This window comes from Phyllobates terribilis, unplaced genomic scaffold, assembly GCF_046119375.1.
Source record: "Phyllobates terribilis strain yellow unplaced genomic scaffold, ASM4611937v1 Scaffold_4__5_contigs__length_816908805, whole genome shotgun sequence".
NCBI lineage: Eukaryota > Metazoa > Chordata > Amphibia > Anura > Dendrobatidae > Phyllobates > Phyllobates terribilis.
Window position 1 is genome coordinate 327,032,334 of NW_027362764.1, and position 18,344 is coordinate 327,050,677.

Genomic DNA, 18,344 nt, shown 5'->3' on the forward strand with positions numbered 1-18,344 from the left:
CCATCCTGGTCCCCATCTTGTAGCAGCGCGCCCATCCTGGTCCCCATCTTGTAGCAGCGCGCCCATCCTGGTCCCCATCTTGTAGCAGCGCGCCCATCCTGGTCCCCATCTTGTAGCAGCGCGCCCATCCTGGTCCCCATCTTGTAGCAGCGCGCCCATCCTGGTCCCCATCTTGTAGCAGCGCGCCCATCCTGGTCCCCATCTTGTAGCAGCGCGCCCATCCTGGTCCCCATCTTGTAGCAGCGCGCCCATCCTGGTCCCCATCTTGTAGCAGCGCGCCCATCCTGGTCCCCATCTTGTAGCAGCGCGCCCATCCTGGTCCCCATCTTGTAGCAGCGCGCCCATCCTGGTCCCCATCTTGTAGCAGCGCGCCCATCCTGGTCCCCATCTTGTAGCAGCGCGCCCATCCTGGTCCCCATCTTGTAGCAGCGCGCCCATCCTGGTCCCCATCTTGTAGCAGCGCGCCCATCCTGGTCCCCATCTTGTAGCAGCGCGCCCATCCTGGTCCCCATCTTGTAGCAGCGCGCCCATCCTGGTCCCCATCTTGTAGCAGCGCGCCCATCCTGGTCCCCATCTTGTAGCAGCGCGCCCATCCTGGTCCCCATCTTGTAGCAGCGCGCCCATCCTGGTCCCCATCTTGTAGCAGCGCGCCCATCCTGGTCCCCATCTTGTAGCAGCGCGCCCATCCTGGTCCCCATCTTGTAGCAGCGCGCCCATCCTGGTCCCCATCTTGTAGCAGCGCGCCCATCCTGGTCCCCATCTTGTAGCAGCGCGCCCATCCTGGTCCCCATCTTGTAGCAGCGCGCCCATCCTGGTCCCCATCTTGTAGCAGCGCGCCCATCCTGGTCCCCATCTTGTAGCAGCGCGCCCATCCTGGTCCCCATCTTGTAGCAGCGCGCCCATCCTGGTCCCCATCTTGTAGCAGCGCGCCCATCCTGGTCCCCATCTTGTAGCAGCGCGCCCATCCTGGTCCCCATCTTGTAGCAGCGCGCCCATCCTGGTCCCCATCTTGTAGCAGCGCGCCCATCCTGGTCCCCATCTTGTAGCAGCGCGCCCATCCTGGTCCCCATCTTGTAGCAGCGCGCCCATCCTGGTCCCCATCTTGTAGCAGCGCGCCCATCCTGGTCCCCATCTTGTAGCAGCGCGCCCATCCTGGTCCCCATCTTGTAGCAGCGCGCCCATCCTGGTCCCCATCTTGTAGCAGCGCGCCCATCCTGGTCCCCATCTTGTAGCAGCGCGCCCATCCTGGTCCCCATCTTGTAGCAGCGCGCCCATCCTGGTCCCCATCTTGTAGCAGCGCGCCCATCCTGGTCCCCATCTTGTAGCAGCGCGCCCATCCTGGTCCCCATCTTGTAGCAGCGCGCCCATCCTGGTCCCCATCTTGTAGCAGCGCGCCCATCCTGGTCCCCATCTTGTAGCAGCGCGCCCATCCTGGTCCCCATCTTGTAGCAGCGCGCCCATCCTGGTCCCCATCTTGTAGCAGCGCGCCCATCCTGGTCCCCATCTTGTAGCAGCGCGCCCATCCTGGTCCCCATCTTGTAGCAGCGCGCCCATCCTGGTCCCCATCTTGTAGCAGCGCGCCCATCCTGGTCCCCATCTTGTAGCAGCGCGCCCATCCTGGTCCCCATCTTGTAGCAGCGCGCCCATCCTGGTCCCCATCTTGTAGCAGCGCGCCCATCCTGGTCCCCATCTTGTAGCAGCGCGCCCATCCTGGTCCCCATCTTGTAGCAGCGCGCCCATCCTGGTCCCCATCTTGTAGCAGCGCGCCCATCCTGGTCCCCATCTTGTAGCAGCGCGCCCATCCTGGTCCCCATCTTGTAGCAGCGCGCCCATCCTGGTCCCCATCTTGTAGCAGCGCGCCCATCCTGGTCCCCATCTTGTAGCAGCGCGCCCATCCTGGTCCCCATCTTGTAGCAGCGCGCCCATCCTGGTCCCCATCTTGTAGCAGCGCGCCCATCCTGGTCCCCATCTTGTAGCAGCGCGCCCATCCTGGTCCCCATCTTGTAGCAGCGCGCCCATCCTGGTCCCCATCTTGTAGCAGCGCGCCCATCCTGGTCCCCATCTTGTAGCAGCGCGCCCATCCTGGTCCCCATCTTGTAGCAGCGCGCCCATCCTGGTCCCCATCTTGTAGCAGCGCGCCCATCCTGGTCCCCATCTTGTAGCAGCGCGCCCATCCTGGTCCCCATCTTGTAGCAGCGCGCCCATCCTGGTCCCCATCTTGTAGCAGCTCGCCCATCCTGGTCCCCATCTTGTAGCAGCTCGCCCATCCTGGTCCCCATCTTGTAGCAGCGCGCCCATCCTGGTCCCCATCTTGTAGCAGCTCGCCCATCCTGGTCTCTAACTTGTAGAACGTTCAACTGAAAAGAATTACTGACTTCGGTGGCCCTCAGGATCAGGCTGCAATCATTGCCGGGGCTCCGGTGCATGTGGGCCACATTAAGCAGCCTCAGGGGCCGCATGCGGCCCTCGGGCTGCATGTTTGAGACCCTTGTTGTAGATGATGACGATGAAGCTGGTGGAGCAAGTTCAGTGAAGTAGAAGCTGGGATCATTCTTCTTCCGAGCTTGATCACTGACGAACCTGGAAAAATATGAAAAGCGAGGAAAAGACACATTATGCTGTCCTTCATACTGTGAGCCGTGGTTTGCCCATTTATAGTGCATGCCGTGTGGCAACTTGAGAACTAATGGAGTCACACCATGAGCAGTATCAAGGTAGCTCAGTCCTCAAAGACATGGGTATAATTTTGCCAATTCTATTTCCTTTAGCAGGTCTCTCAAGCCTTGAAGTTTTTCGATTGTTAATTTTGGGAAGGTTTTTAGTCTCCTAAATAAGGCAGACTCTATGGCTTCTGAGCTGTCGTAGGTTTGCTCCAGCCTCTCCCATGCTGCAATAAGACCAGCATCTGAATAGTCCACATGAACTGCCCTTATTGTCTTGATGCGCTCAGCTGATTCAGGGGCTAATCAGTTAAAAAGCAAATCCAGTTCCTTGCCGATGAGGTTGAGGTCTTGGATTACTGCTTGAAAGGTCAACTTCCAGGCTCTATCATTTTCTGCACATTCATCAAACTTCGAGAGACTGATGTTTAACTCTGCGAATCATGTATCTGGCGAATTCAAACATGTCCGATCTCCCGGTCATAGTTGCAGGATTAACTTGTGGTGTCCCTGGAGAACGCAAGTTCTCTGGCTTACATGACTGAGATGGATCAGGACTAAACAATAAAGCATGAGAGTTAAGCTGTGGTTTAGTCTCTATAGGGTCTGCTGGCTGTCACCTAAATTGTGGGTTAGTGCTGGAAGTTACCTTGTTGGCAGTAGGTAGCGACATTTCTTGGCTTGCGAGTGCATCTGTGTGGTAAATTGGAGACTGCGCTGGTACAGATGGTAAATGTTTTAGCACATAGTCTGTAGTGCCATCAGCTGGGTCTTCCATTTCTCCTGAAATAAAGCAGTAAATATCAGCATCTTGACCTAGTGCTTGTTCAAGGACCTTCAGTTTAGCAAGGGCTGTTGCTTCTTCCCTTTCGGCTTGGAGTATTTTTAATTGGACCTCCATCTTATTTCTTTGAGCTCCATGTCTGCTTCCTGCCTTTTTAATTGGGCTTCCATTTCAGCTTCCTGACTTTTTAATTGAGCTTCCAACTCATTTCTTTGGGCTTCAACTTCAGCCTCCTTCCTAACACAGGAACTCACGCTGCAGATGCACAGATTTTCAGTAGCTTGTCAGACAATGTTGACTTCCTGGAGTGAGATGATGTAGAAGATCGAGATGTGATTTTGGTCGACATTGTACGATATGACCTAGCTTCTTGGAGGTGTGCGATGCGGAGTTCTGCCTTACCCTGGGCATCTCGCACTAATGTGGTCTTTTCTTGGAGAAGAGTCTCTCTTTCAGCCAGCTCTGCTGGGGCATCATCCATATCACAGTTTCTTGGAATGTGATGTACTTTGCAGTCAGTCTGTGGCAGTCTCATAGGCGGCAGATAAGGAGGCTCTTACCTCTGCTTGACCCTGAAATGCTGCGATAGACTTCGATTGCACCATTTCCGGGGTTAATGTGCCAGGAGCGGTGCAGGACCGCTCCTGGCACATAGTACCTGGTGACAGCTGTTAGAATCAGCTGACACCCGGCGGCGATCTCGTCAGCACAGCCTCTGTGCAGGCGCACTCGCCATGGCGTAATAATCCATACCAGGTCATTAAGGCCCAGGGCGCAGGAACGTATTACACCAGACGTCAGAAATGGGTTATTATTATTAGGGGTTAAAAAGATGGCCAGACAACATCCAAAGTGACTATTTGCTTCATTATAGGGAATCTTCCACCGGGGATTCCGTCTGAATCATGTATTTCAGAGATTTACACGAAAACGTCGGTGTATGCTCTCAGCGTAGAGTCCAGGCTAAATGTGAGCCGAGCCTTACTGCGATCTTTAAGAGGCAGAATGAACAAATCAACAGCAGGTCAAGAATTGCTATTACATTTTTTATGCTGTTCTACGTGTGGTATAAGTGATTAGATGACTAGCTTTCAGGTCGGTGCGATTACAGCAATACCAGATTTATAGTGTATTCCTATGTCTGGCTGCTATCACATGCTATAAAAAAAAACGCTTTTTACACAAAAAAAAAAGTTTTTGCATCAATTTTTTGAGATCTATAATTTTTCTAAGTCATGTGAGAGCTTAATTTTTTGCAGAATGAATTGATGTTTTTATTGGTACCATTTTCGGGAACATACTATTTTTTGATCACTTTCTATTCAGATTTTTGGGAACCAGAACAAACAGGCAATTCAGGATTTTTTTATTTGAGGATTTTTAAATGCTGTTCACCATGTGGTAAAAGTGGTAAGACAGCTTTAGGGTATTGTGTAATCAGTGTGCAGAAATTTCTGCACCATTTCTGCATCTCTTGGCAGGAAAACGCAGCCTCAAAAACGCAACGTTTTCACAGCGTTGTTTGCCTGCGCTTTTTCAGTGCATTCAATGGGTGAAAAACGCAGGCAAAAATGCACAGAGAATTGACATGCTTCAGATTTTCTGCACCAAATCTGCAAGTCAAAATACTCAACGTGTGCAAGAGACTTCAAGTTTCTCATTCACTTTGCTGGCATCAGGTTTTGCTAGCCAATTTGCATTGCAAAAACGCACCAAATCTGCAACATGTGCACACAGCCTTATTCCTCGGGTTAGTACGATTACAGCAATACCACATTTATATAATTTTTTTTAATGTTTTGCCTCTTTTACACAATAAAAACTGTTTTATTAGTAAAAAATTGTTTTTCTGAGAGGTATAACTTTTTTTTATTTGTCCACAGAAGGTGGCTTATTTTTTTTTGTGGGACAAGATGATGTTTTCAGTGATACCAGTTTTATTTTCTTTTAACATTTTGATCGCATTTTATTCCCCTTTTTGTTTGGTGGTATGATGAAAAAGCATAGTTTTTTGCCATGATTTCAATTTTTTTTTTACAGTATTAATTTAAGAGGTTAATAGATCTGGTCTTTCCTGACATGGCAATACGATATATATGTACTTTTTATTTTTACATAAACACACTTATTTATTGGTTTAATTATTTTTTTTTTCTTTACTTTGTCATTTTCATTTTTTTTAAGTTTAAAAAACCGGAATACCAGCGCTTGCAGGACTTGGGGGTCCTGAGCGCTAGAAGACCACCGACCGTAGAGAAATGTCAGGGCTGCACAAAGCCCAGCAAGCGCCATTGTTTATTTACCACCGACGGTCGTGAAGGGGTTAAATAAAATGAATAAAACTGTTCCTCTGGTCCCACCACTCCACTCTAGCCCACTCTGTAGTGTAGAGGCTAGAATGCTGGCTTTGGAAGGAGGACCTCCATTCTAGCCAGCTCTGTAGTGTAGAGGCTAGAATGCTGGCTTTGGAAGGAGGACCTCCATTCTAGCCCACTCTGTAGTGTAGAGGCTGGAATGCTGGCTCTGGGAGTAGGACCTCCACTCTAGCCCGCTCTGTAGTGTAGAGGCTGGAAGGCTGGTTCTGGGAGTAGGACCTCCACTCTAGCCCGCTCTGTAGTGTAGAGGCTGGAAGGCTGGTTCTGGGAGTAGGACCTCCACTCTAGCCCGCTCTGTAGTGTAGAGGCTGGAATGCTGGCTCTGGGAGTAGGACCTCCACTCTAGCCCGCTCTGTAGTGTAGAGGCTGGAATGCTGGCTCTGGGAGTAGGACCTCCACTCTAGCCCGCTCTGTAGTGTAGAGGCTGGAATGCTGGCTCTGGGAGTAGGACCTCCACTCTAGCCCGCTCTGTAGTGTAGATGCTGGAATGCTGGCTCTGGGAGTAGGACCTCCACTCTAGCCCGCTCTGTAGTGTAGAGGCTGGAATGCTGGCTCTGGGAGTAGGACCTCCACTCTAGCCCGCTCTGTAGTGTAGAGGCTGGAATGCTGGCTCTGGGAGTAGGACCTCCACTCTAGCCCGCTCTGTAGTGTAGAGGCTGGAATGCTGGCTCTGGGAGTAGGACCTCCACTCTAGCCCGCTCTGTAGTGTAGAGGCTGGAATGCTGGCTCTGGGAGTAGGACCTCCACTCTAGCCCGCTCTGTAGTGTAGAGGCTGGAATGCTGGCTCTGGGAGTAGGACCTCCACTCTAGCCCGCTCTGTAGTGTAGAGGCTAGAATGCTGGCTCTGGGAGTAGGACCTCCACTCTAGCCCGCTCTGTAGTGTAGAGGCTGGAATGCTGGCTCTTGGAGTAGGACCTCCACTCTAGCCCGCTCTGTAGTGTAGAGGCTGGAATGCTGGCTCTGGGAGTAGGACCTCCACTCTAGCCCACTCTGTAGTGTAGAGGCTGGAATGCTGGCTCTGGGAGTAGGACCTCCACTCTAGCAGACTCTGTAGTGTAGAGGCTAGAATGCTGGCTCTGGGAGTAGGACCTCCACTCTAGCCCGCTCTGCAGTGTAGAGGCTGGAATGTTGGCTCTGGGAGTAGGACCTCCACTCTAGCCCACTCTGTAGTGTAGAGGCTGGAATGCTGGCTCTGGGAGTAGGACCTCCACTCTAGCCCGCTCTGTAGTGTAGAGGCTGGAATGCTGGCTCTGGGAGTAGGACCTCCACTCTAGCCCGCTCTGTAGTGTAGAGGCTGGAATGCTGGCTCTGGGAGTAGGACCTCCACTCTAGCCCACTCTGTAGTGTAGAGGCTGGAATGCTGGCTCTGGGAGTAGGACCTCCACTCTAGCCCACTCTGTAGTGTAGAGGCTAGAATGCTGGCTCTGGGAGTAGGACCTCCACTCTAGCCCGCTCTGTAGTGTAGAGGCTAGAATGCTGGCTCTGGGAGTAGGACCTCCACTCTAGCCCGCTCTGTAGTGTAGAGGCTGGAATGCTGGCTCTGGGAGTAGGACCTCCACTCTAGCCCACTCTGTAGTGTAGAGGCTGGAATGCTGGCTCTGGGAGTAGGACCTCCACTCTAGCCCGCTCTGTAGTGTAGAGGCTAGAATGCTGGCTCTGGGAGTAGGACCTCCACTCTAGCCCGCTCTGTAGTGTAGAGGCTGGAATGCTAGCTCTGGGAGTAGGACCTCCACTCTAGCCCACTCTGTAGTGTAGAGGCTGGAATGCTGGTTCTGGGAGTAGGACCTCCACTCTAGCCCGCTCTGTAGTGTAGAGGCTGGAATGCTGGCTCTGGGTGTAGGACCTCCACTCTAGCCCGCTCTGTAGTGTAGAGGCTGGAAGGCTGGCTCTGGGAGTAGGACCTCCACTCTAGCCCGCTCTGTAGTGTAGAGGCTGCAATGCTGGCTCTGGGAGTAGGACCTCCACTCTAGCCCGCTCTGTAGTGTAGAGGCTGGAATGCTGGCTCTGGGAGTAGGACCTCCACTCTAGCCCGCTCTGTAGTGTAGATGCTGGAATGCTGGTTCTGGGAGTAGGACCTCCACTCTAGCCCACTCTGTAGTGTAGAGGCTGGAATGCTGGCTCTGGGAGTAGGACCTCCACTCTAGCCCGCTCTGTAGTGTAGAGGCTGGAATGCTGGCTCTGGGAGTAGGACCTCCACTCTAGCCCGCTCTGTAGTGTAGAGGCTGGAATGCTGGCTCTGGGAGTAGGACCTCCACTCTAGCCCGCTCTGTAGTGTAGAGGCTGGAATGCTGGCTCTGGGAGTAGGACCTCCACTCTAGCCCGCTCTGTAGTGTAGAGGCTGGAATGCTGGCTCTGGGAGTAGGACCTCCACTCTAGCCCGCTCTGTAGTGTAGAGGCTGGAATGCTGGCTCTGGGAGTAGGACCTCCACTCTAGCCCGCTCTGTAGTGTAGAGGCTGGAATGCTGGCTCTGGGAGTAGGACCTCCACTCTAGCCCACTCTGTAGTGTAGAGGCTGGAATGCTGGCTCTTGGAGTAGGACCTCCACTCTAGCCCGCTCTGTAGTGTAGAGGCTGGAATGCTGGCTCTGGGAGTAGGACCTCCACTCTAGCCCGCTCTGTAGTGTAGAGGCTGGAATGCTGGCTCTGGGAGTAGGACCTCCACTCTAGCCCACTCTGTAGTGTAGAGGCTGGAATGCTGGCTCTGGGAGTAGGACCTCCACTCTAGCCCGCTCTGTAGTGTAGAGGCTAGAATGCTGGCTTTGGAAGGAGGACCTCCATTCTAGCCAGCTCTGTAGTGTAGAGGCTAGAATGCTGGCTTTGGAAGGAGGACCTCCATTCTAGCCCACTCTGTAGTGTAGAGGCTGGAATGCTGGCTCTTGGAGTAGGACCTCCACTCTAGCCCACTCTGTAGTGTAGAGGCTAGAATGCTGGCTCTGGGAGTAGGACCTCCACTCTAGCCCGCTCTGTAGTGTAGAGGCTGGAATGCTAGCTCTGGGAGTAGGACCTCCACTCTAGCCCACTCTGTAGTGTAGAGGCTGGAATGCTGGTTCTGGGAGTAGGACCTCCACTCTAGCCCGCTCTGTAGTGTAGAGGCTGGAATGCTGGCTCTGGGTGTAGGACCTCCACTCTAGCCCGCTCTGTAGTGTAGAGGCTGGAAGGCTGGCTCTGGGAGTAGGACCTCCACTCTAGCCCGCTCTGTAGTGTAGAGGCTGCAATGCTGGCTCTGGGAGTAGGACCTCCACTCTAGCCCGCTCTGTAGTGTAGAGGCTGGAATGCTGGCTCTGGGAGTAGGACCTCCACTCCAGCCCGCTCTGTAGTGTAGAGGCTGGAATGCTGGCTCTGGGAGTAGGACCTCCACTCTAGCCCGCTCTGTAGTGTAGAGGCTGGAATGCTGGCTCTGGGAGTAGGACCTCCACTCTAGCCCGCTCTGTAGTGTAGAGGCTGGAATGCTGGCTCTGGGAGTAGGACCTCCACTCTAGCCCGCTCTGTAGTGTAGAGGCTGGAATGCTGGCTCTGGGAGTAGGACCTCCACTCTAGCCCACTCTGTAGAGTAGAGGCTGGAATGCTGGCTCTGGGAGTAGGACCTCCACTCTAGCCCGCTCTGTAGTGTAGAGGCTGGAATGCTGGCTCTTGGAGTAGGACCTCCACTCTAGCCCGCTCTGTAGTGTAGAGGCTGGAATGCTGGCTCTGGGAGTAGGACCTCCACTCTAGCCCGCTCTGTAGTGTAGAGGCTGGAATGCTGGCTCTGGGAGTAGGACCTCCACTCTAGCCCGCTCTGTAGTGTAGAGGCTGGAATGCTGGCTCTGGGAGTAGGACCTCCACTCTAGCCCACTCTGTAGTGTAGAGGCTAGAATGCTGGCTCTGGGAGTAGGACCTCCACTCTAGCCCGCTCTGTAGTGTAGAGGCTGGAATGCTGGCTCTGGGAGTAGGACCTCCACTCTAGCCCGCTCTGTAGTGTAGAGGCTAGAATGCTGGCTTTGGAAGGAGGACCTCCATTCTAGCCAGCTCTGTAGTGTAGAGGCTAGAATGCTGGCTTTGGAAGGAGGACCTCCATTCTAGCCCACTCTGTAGTGTAGAGGCTGGAATGCTGGCTCTGGGAGTAGGACCTCCACTCTAGCCCGCTCTGCAGTGTAGAGGCTGGAATGCTGGCTCTGGGAGTAGGACCTCCACTCTAGCCCGCTCTGTAGTGTAGAGGCTGGAATGCTGGCTCTGGGAGTAGGACCTCCACTCTAGCCCGCTCTGTAGTGTAGAGGCTGGAATGCTGGCTCTGGGAGTAGGACCTCCACTCTAGCCCGCTCTGTAGTGTAGAGGCTGGAATGCTGGCTCTGGGAGTAGGACCTCCACTCTAGCCCGCTCTGTAGTGTAGAGGCTGGAATGCTGGCTCTGGGAGTAGGACCTCCACTCTAGCCCACTCTGTAGTGTAGAGGCTGGAATGCTGGCTCTGGGAGTAGGACCTCCACTCTAGCCCGCTCTGTAGTGTAGAGGCTGGAATGCTGGCTCTTGGAGTAGGACCTCCACTCTAGCCCGCTCTGTAGTGTAGAGGCTGGAATGCTGGCTCTGGGAGTAGGGCCTCCACTCTAGCCCACTCTGTAGTGTAGAGGCTAGAATGCTGGCTCTGGGAGTAGGACCTCCTCTCTAGCCCGCTCTGTAGTGTAGAGGCTGGAATGCTGGCTCTGGGAGTAGGACCTTCACTCTAGCCCGCTCTGTAGTGTAGAGGCTAGAATGCTGGCTTTGGAAGGAGGACCTCCATTCTAGCCAGCTCTGTAGTGTAGAGGCTAGAATGCTGGCTTTGGAAGGAGGACCTCCATTCTAGCCCACTCTGTAGTGTAGAGGCTGGAATGCTGGCTCTGGGAGTAGGACCTCCACTCTAGCCCGCTCTGTAGTGTAGAGGCTGGAATGCTGGCTCTGGGAGTAGGACCTCCACTCTAGCCCGCTCTGTAGTGTAGAGGCTGGAATGCTGGCTCTGGGAGTAGGACCTCCACTCTAGCCCACTCTGTAGTGTAGAGGCTAGAATGCTGGCTTTGGAAGGAGGACCTCCATTCTAGCCCACTCTGTAGTGTAGAGGCTGGAATGCTGGTTCTGGGAGTAGGACCTCCACTCTAGCCCACTCTGTAGTGTAGAGGCTGGAATGCTGGCTCTGGGAGTAGGACCTCCACTCTAGCCCACTCTGTAGTGTAGAGGCTGGAATGCTGGCTCTGGGAGTAGGACCTCCACTCTAGCCCGCTCTGTAGTGTAGAGGCTGGAATGCTGGCTCTGGGAGTAGGACCTCCACTCTAGCCCGCTCTGTAGTGTAGAGGCTGGAATGCTGGCTCTTGGAGTAGGACCTCCACTCTAGCCCGCTCTGTAGTGTAGAGGCTGGAATGCTGGCTCTGGGAGTAGGACCTCCACTCTAGCCCACTCTGTAGTGTAGAGGCTGGAATGCTGGCTCTGGGAGTAGGACCTCCACTCTAGCCCACTCTGTAGTGTAGAGGCTGGAATGCTGGCTCTGGGAGTAGGACCTCCACTCTAGCCCGCTCTGTAGTGTAGAGGCTGGAATGCTGGCTCTGGGAGTAGGACCTCCACTCTAGCCCGCTCTGTAGTGTAGAGGCTGGAATGCTGGCTCTGGGAGTAGGACCTCCACTCTAGCCCGCTCTGTAGTGTAGAGGCTGGAATGCTGGCTCTGGGAGTAGGACCTCCACTCTAGCCCACTCTGTAGTGTAGAGGCTAGAATGCTGGCTCTGGGAGTAGGACCTCCACTCTAGCCCACTCTGTAGTGTAGAGGCTAGAATGCTGGCTCTGGGAGTAGGACCTCCACTCTAGCCCGCTCTGTAGTGTAGAGGCTGGAATGCTGGCTCTGGGAGTAGGACCTCCACTCTAGCCCGCTCTGTAGTGTAGAGGCTAGAATGCTGGCTTTGGAAGGAGGACCTCCATTCTAGCCAGCTCTGTACTGTAGAGGCTAGAATGCTGGCTTTGGAAGGAGGACCTCCATTCTAGCCCACTCTGTAGTGTAGAGGCTGGAATGCTGGCTCTGGGAGTAGGACCTCCACTCTAGCCCGCTCTGCAGTGTAGAGGCTGGAATGCTGGCTCTGGGAGTAGGACCTCCACTCTAGCCCGCTCTGTAGTGTAGAGGCTGGAATGCTGGCTCTGGGAGTAGGACCTCCACTCTAGCCCGCTCTGTAGTGTAGAGGCTGGAATGCTGGCTCTGGGAGTAGGACCTCCACTCTAGCCCGCTCTGTAGTGTAGAGGCTGGAATGCTGGCTCTGGGAGTAGGACCTCCACTCTAGCCCGCTCTGTAGTGTAGAGGCTGGAATGCTGGCTCTGGGAGTAGGACCTCCACTGTAGCCCGCTCTGTAGTGTAGAGGCTGGAATGCTGGCTCTGGGAGTAGGACCTCCACTCTAGCCCACTCTGTAGTGTAGAGGCTGGAATGCTGGCTCTGGGAGTAGGACCTCCACTCTAGCCCGCTCTGTAGTGTAGAGGCTGGAATGCTGGCTCTTGGAGTAGGACCTCCACTCTAGCCCGCTCTGTAGTGTAGAGGCTGGAATGCTGGCTCTGGGAGTAGGGCCTCCACTCTAGCCCACTCTGTAGTGTAGAGGCTAGAATGCTGGCTCTGGGAGTAGGACCTCCTCTCTAGCCCGCTCTGTAGTGTAGAGGCTGGAATGCTGGCTCTGGGAGTAGGACCTCCACTCTAGCCCGCTCTGTAGTGTAGAGGCTAGAATGCTGGCTTTGGAAGGAGGACCTCCATTCTAGCCCACTCTGTAGTGTAGAGGCTAGAATGCTGGCTTTGGAAGGAGGACCTCCATTCTAGCCCACTCTGTAGTGTAGAGGCTGGAATGCTGGCTCTGGGAGTAGGACCTCCACTCTAGCCCACTCTGTAGTGTAGAGGCTGGAATGCTGGCTCTGGGAGTAGGACCTCCACTCTAGCCCGCTCTGTAGTGTAGAGGCTGGAATGCTGGCTCTGGGAGTATGACCTCCACTCTAGCCCGCTCTGTAGTGTAGAGGCTGGAATGCTGGCTCTTGGAGTAGGACCTCCACTCTAGCCCGCTCTGTAGTGTAGAGGCTGGAATGCTGGCTCTGGGAGTAGGACCTCCACTCTAGCCCACTCTGTAGTGTAGAGGCTGGAATGCTGGCTCTGGGAGTAGGACCTCCACTCTAGCCCACTCTGTAGTGTAGAGGCTGGAATGCTGGCTCTGGGAGTAGGACCTCCACTCTAGCCCGCTCTGTAGTGTAGAGGCTGGAATGCTGGCTCTTGGAGTAGGACCTCCACTCTAGCCCGCTCTGTAGTGTAGAGGCTGGAATGCTGGCTCTGGGAGTAGGGCCTCCACTCTAGCCCACTCTGTAGTGTAGAGGCTAGAATGCTGGCTCTGGGAGTAGGACCTCCTCTCTAGCCCGCTCTGTAGTGTAGAGGCTGGAATGCTGGCTCTGGGAGTAGGACCTCCACTCTAGCCCGCTCTGTAGTGTAGAGGCTAGAATGCTGGCTTTGGAAGGAGGACCTCCATTCTAGCCAGCTCTGTAGTGTAGAGGCTAGAATGCTGGATTTGGAAGGAGGACCTCCATTCTAGCCCACTCTGTAGTGTAGAGGCTGGAATGCTGGCTCTGGGAGTAGGACCTCCACTCTAGCCCGCTCTGTAGTGTAGAGGCTGGAATGCTGGCTCTGGGAGTAGGACCTCCACTCTAGCCCGCTCTGTAGTGTAGAGGCTGGAATGCTGGCTCTGGGAGTAGGACCTCCACTCTAGCCCACTCTGTAGTGTAGAGGCTAGAATGCTGGCTTTGGAAGGAGGACCTCCATTCTAGCCCACTCTGTAGTGTAGAGGCTGGAATGCTGGTTCTGGGAGTAGGACCTCCACTCTAGCCCACTCTGTAGTGTAGAGGCTGGAATGCTGGCTCTGGGAGTAGGACCTCCACTCTAGCCCACTCTGTAGTGTAGAGGCTGGAATGCTGGCTCTGGGAGTAGGACCTCCACTCTAGCCCGCTCTGTAGTGTAGAGGCTGGAATGCTGGCTCTGGGAGTAGGACCTCCACTCTAGCCCGCTCTGTAGTGTAGAGGCTAGAATGCTGGCTTTGGAAGGAGGACCTCCATTCTAGCCCACTCTGTAGTGTAGAGGCTGGAATGCTGGTTCTGGGAGTAGGACCTCCACTCTAGCCCACTCTGTAGTGTAGAGGCTGGAATGCTGGCTCTGGGAGTAGGACCTCCACTCTAGCCCACTCTGTAGTGTAGAGGCTGGAATGCTGGTTCTGGGAGTAGGACCTCCACTCTAGCCCGCTCTGTAGTGTAGAGGCTGGAATGCTGGCTCTTGGAGTAGGACCTCCACTCTAGCCCGCTCTGTAGTGTAGAGGCTGGAATGCTGGCTCTGGGAGTAGGACCTCCACTCTAGCCCACTCTGTAGTGTAGAGGCTGGAATGCTGGCTCTGGGAGTAGGACCTCCACTCTAGCCCGCTCTGTAGTGTAGAGGCTGGAATGCTGGCTCTTGGAGTAGGACCTCCACTCTAGCCCGCTCTGTAGTGTAGAGGCTGGAATGCTGGCTCTGGGAGTAGGACCTCCACTCTAGCCCGCTCTGTAGTGTAGAGGCTGGAATGCTGGCTCTGGGAGTAGGACCTCCACTCTAGCCCACTCTGTAGTGTAGAGGCTGGAATGCTGGCTCTGGGAGTAGGACCTCCACTCTAGCCCACTCTGTAGTGTAGAGGCTGGAATGCTGGCTCTGGGAGTAGGACCTCCACTCTAGCCCACTCTGTAGTGTAGAGGCTGGAATGCTGGCTCTGGGAGTAGGACCTCCACTCTAGCCCACTCTGTAGTGTAGAGGCTGGAATGCTGGCTCTGGGAGTAGGACCTCCACTCTAGCCCGCTCTGTAGTGTAGAGGCTGGAATGCTGGCTCTGGGAGTAGGACCTCCACTCTAGCCCGCTCTGTAGTGTAGAGGCTGGAATGCTGGCTCTGGGAGTAGGACCTCCACTCTAGCCCGCTCTGTAGTGTAGAGGCTGGAATGCTGGCTCTGGGAGTAGGACCTCCACTCTAGCCCACTCTGTAGTGTAGAGGCTGGAATGCTGGCTCTGGGAGTAGGACCTCCACTCTAGCCCACTCTGTAGTGTAGAGGCTGGAATGCTGGCTCTGGGAGTAGGACCTCCACTCTAGCCCACTCTGTAGTGTAGAGGCTGGAATGCTGGCTCTGGGAGTAGGACCTCCACTCTAGCCCACTCTGTAGTGTAGAGGCTGGAATGCTGGCTCTGGGAGTAGGACCTCCACTCTAGCCCACTCTGTAGTGTAGAGGCTGGAATGCTGGCTCTGGGAGTAGGACCTCCTCATGACAACTCAGCTCTAGTCTCATCTCAAAAAAAGCTGCAAGAAAATGTGCATCGCCATAATCCCGTGATTGCTGGCTGCTCTAGAATATGTCATGCGGTTTCATTATATCATTGCAATAATCAAGATATTACCAGTCTTTGGCTCTCATGTCACAAGGAGACTGCTGCAATGTTCTAACCATCAGACATTTAACAATGGACGGCAATTAACAGATAGACAGTGACACTGCACGTCGCCAGAACAAGAGTGCCCAGGTTCACCTCTGACATCATGACAATGACAACCCTTGCTAAAAGACCCCTCCCCCAAGTGCTTACCAGATCTGTAAAAAGCAGCGATGTCTGCTAAGTCCTTGGCTGGATCCTCAAGGGCTTCACATGAGCTGGCTTCGCAGCTGCCGGCCACATTCATGGGAGCGGTGGACGATGAGCAGGGGAAGACATTACTTGAATTGTTCATTCTGCTGGATGTTTGCGCGTGAATCCAAAGCCAGTGATTGTACTTTCGCAGGCACCCACCTCACTGGCTCAGCCCTTTGTCTTCTCTCGACATTGTGTCAATGTGCAATCAACGACATAAAAAGCTGCTTTTACCGCAAGAAAGAACAGATGATCATCAGCCACCAGCTAGCGGACAGCCTAGTCCTGAGTCCCAATCTTAGCCTGTCTCTTCAGCCGAGGTTCGGAATCCAAGTCGAACACCAAATGAGCGCTGCAATCACACAATTCCAGCTCCAATGAGCACAACTAGCAGGCGGCGGTGGCAGCTGCGGCGAATGCATAAGTGGGTGGAGCTAAGGACTCGGGAGTGGAAGGCTGCTGTGCGGAAAGCACTCGTATCTCGCGAGAAGTGCCTCACGTCTAGTGCAGCTCTTCCACAACCAAAGGCGAGAGCAAATGCTGCAGCATTCTATATACCACAATGCACAGGATCTTTACAACTCAGCATAATATTGCCACATTTACAAAACGCTTTCCCATAATCACACTTTTCTTTTCACTTTTGGGTCTGCACAGTTTAGTAGTTAACCTGCTGTACATTCTAGGGTAACGGCTCTGTCAGGTAGATTCTAGGGTAACGGCTCTGTCAGGTAGATTCTAGGGTAACGGCTCTGTCAGGTAGATTCTAGGGTAACCGCTGTGTCAGGTAGATTCTAGGGCAAGGGATGTGTCAGGTATATTCTAGGGTAACCGCTGTGTCAGGTAGATTCTAGGGTAACCGCTGTGTCAGGTAGATTGTAGGGTAACGGCTGTGTCAGGTAGATTCTAGGGTAACCGCTGTGTCAGGTAGATTCTAGGGCAAGGGATGTGTCAGGTATATTCTAGGGTAACCGCTGTGTCAGGTATATTCTAGGGTAACCGCTGTGTCAGGTAGATTCTAGGGTAACCGCTGTGTCAGGTAGATTCTAGGGTAACCGCTGTGTCAGGTAGATTCTAGGGTAACCGCTGTGTCAGGTAGATTGTAGGGTAACGGCTGTGTCAGGTAGATTCTAGAGTAACCGCTGTGTCAGGTAGATTCTAGGGTAACCGCTGTGTCAGGTAGATTCTAGGGTAACCGCTGTGTCAGGTAGATTGTAGGGTAACGGCTGTGTCAGGTAGATTCTAGGGTAACCGCTGTGTCAGGTAGATTCTAGGGTAACCGCTGTGTCAGGTAGATTCTAGGGTAACCGCTGTGTCAGGTAGATTCTAGGGTAACCGCTGTGTCAGGTAGATTCCAGGGTAACCGCTGTGTCAGGCAGATTCTAGGGTAATAGCTCTGTCAGGTAGATTCTAGGGTAATAGCTGTGTCAGGTAGATTCTAGGGTAACGGCTCTGTCAGGTAGATTCTAGGGCAAGGGATGTGTCAGGTAGATTCTAGGGTAATGGCTCTGTCAGGTAGATTCTAGGGTAACCGCTGTGTCAGGTATATTCTAAAGTAAAAGCTGTGTCAGGTAGATTCTAGGGTAATAGCTCTGTCAGGTAGATTCTAGGGTAATAGCTGTGTCAGGTAGATTCTAAAGTAAAAGCTGTGTCAGGTAGATTCTAGGGTAACGGCTCTGTCAGGTAGATTCTAGGGCAAGGGATGTGTCAGGTAGATTCTAGGGTAATGGCTCTGTCAGGTAGATTCTAGGGTAACCGCTGTGTCAGGTAGATTCTAAAGTAAAAGCTGTGTCAGGTAGATTCTAGGGTAACGGCTCTGTCAGGTAGATTCTAGGGCAAGGGATGTGTCAGGTAGATTCTAGGGTAACCGCTGTGTCAGGCAGATTCTAGGGTAACCGCTGTGTCAGGTAGATTCTAGGGTAACGGCTCTATCAGGTAGATTCTAGGGTAACGGCAGTGTCAGGTAGATTCTAGGGTAACTGCTCTGTCAGGTAGATTCTATGGTAACGGCTCTGTCTGGTAGATTCTAGAGTAACCACTGTGTCAGGTAGATTCTAAAGTAAAAGCTGTGTCAGGTAGATTCTAGGGTAACGGCTCTATCAGGTAGATTCTAGGGTAACGGCAGTGTCAGGTAGATTCTAGGGTAACTGCTCTGTCAGGTAGATTCTATGGTAACGGCTCTGTCAGGTAGATTCTAGAGTAACCACTGTGTCAGGTAGATTCTAGGGTAACTGCTGTGTCAGGTAGATTCTAGGGTAACCGCTGTGTCAGGTAGATTCTAGGGTAACCGCTGTGTCAGGTAGATTCTAGGGTAACCGCTGTGTCAGGCAGATTCTAGGGTAACCGCTGTGTCAGGTAGATTCTAGGGTAACCACTGTGTCAGGTAGATTCTAAAGTAAAAGCTGTGTCAGGTAGATTCGAGGGTAACGGCTCTATCAGGTAGATTCTAGGGTAACGGCAGTGTCAGGTAGATTCTAGGGTAACTGCTCTGTCAGGTAGATTCTATGGTAACGGCTCTGTCAGGTAGATTCTAGAGTAACCACTGTGTCAGGTAGATTCTAGGGTAACTGCTGTGTCAGGTAGATTCTAGGGTAATGGCTCTGTCAGGTAGATTCTAGAGTAACCACTGTGTCAGGTAGATTCTAGGGTAACTGCTGTGTCAGGTAGATTCTAGGGTAATGGCTCTGTCAGATAGATTCTAGAGTAACCACTGTGTCAGATAGATTCTAGGGTAACCGCTGTGTCAGGTAGATTCTAGGGTAACCGCTGTGTCAGGTAGATGCTAGGGTAACCGCTGTGTCAGGTAGATTCTAGGGTAACCGCTGTGTCAGGTAGATTCTAGGGTAACTGCTGTGTCAGGTAGATTCTAGGATAACCGCTGTGTCAGGTAG

At 53.5% G+C, this 18,344-nt stretch overlaps 1 protein-coding gene across 6 annotated transcripts in view; it reads right to left on the minus strand.

Moving 5' to 3' along the window:
• Positions 1 to 15,908, minus strand: part of LOC141265383 (triple functional domain protein-like) — a 1,868,493-nt gene extending 1,852,585 nt beyond the window's left edge. For 5 of the 6 annotated variants that reach the window (XM_073678401.1, XM_073678399.1, XM_073678398.1 and 2 more), the window contains exon 1: positions 15,412 to 15,907. In XM_073678401.1, the coding sequence (XP_073534502.1) occupies positions 15,412 to 15,553 (142 nt within the window). In that variant the 5' untranslated portion in view covers positions 15,554 to 15,907. Of the gene's footprint in view, positions 1 to 15,411 lie in introns of all 6 variants that reach the window. The other variant, XM_073678400.1, reaches the window with a different exon arrangement.
• Positions 15,909 to 18,344: the final 2,436 nt, after the last annotated feature.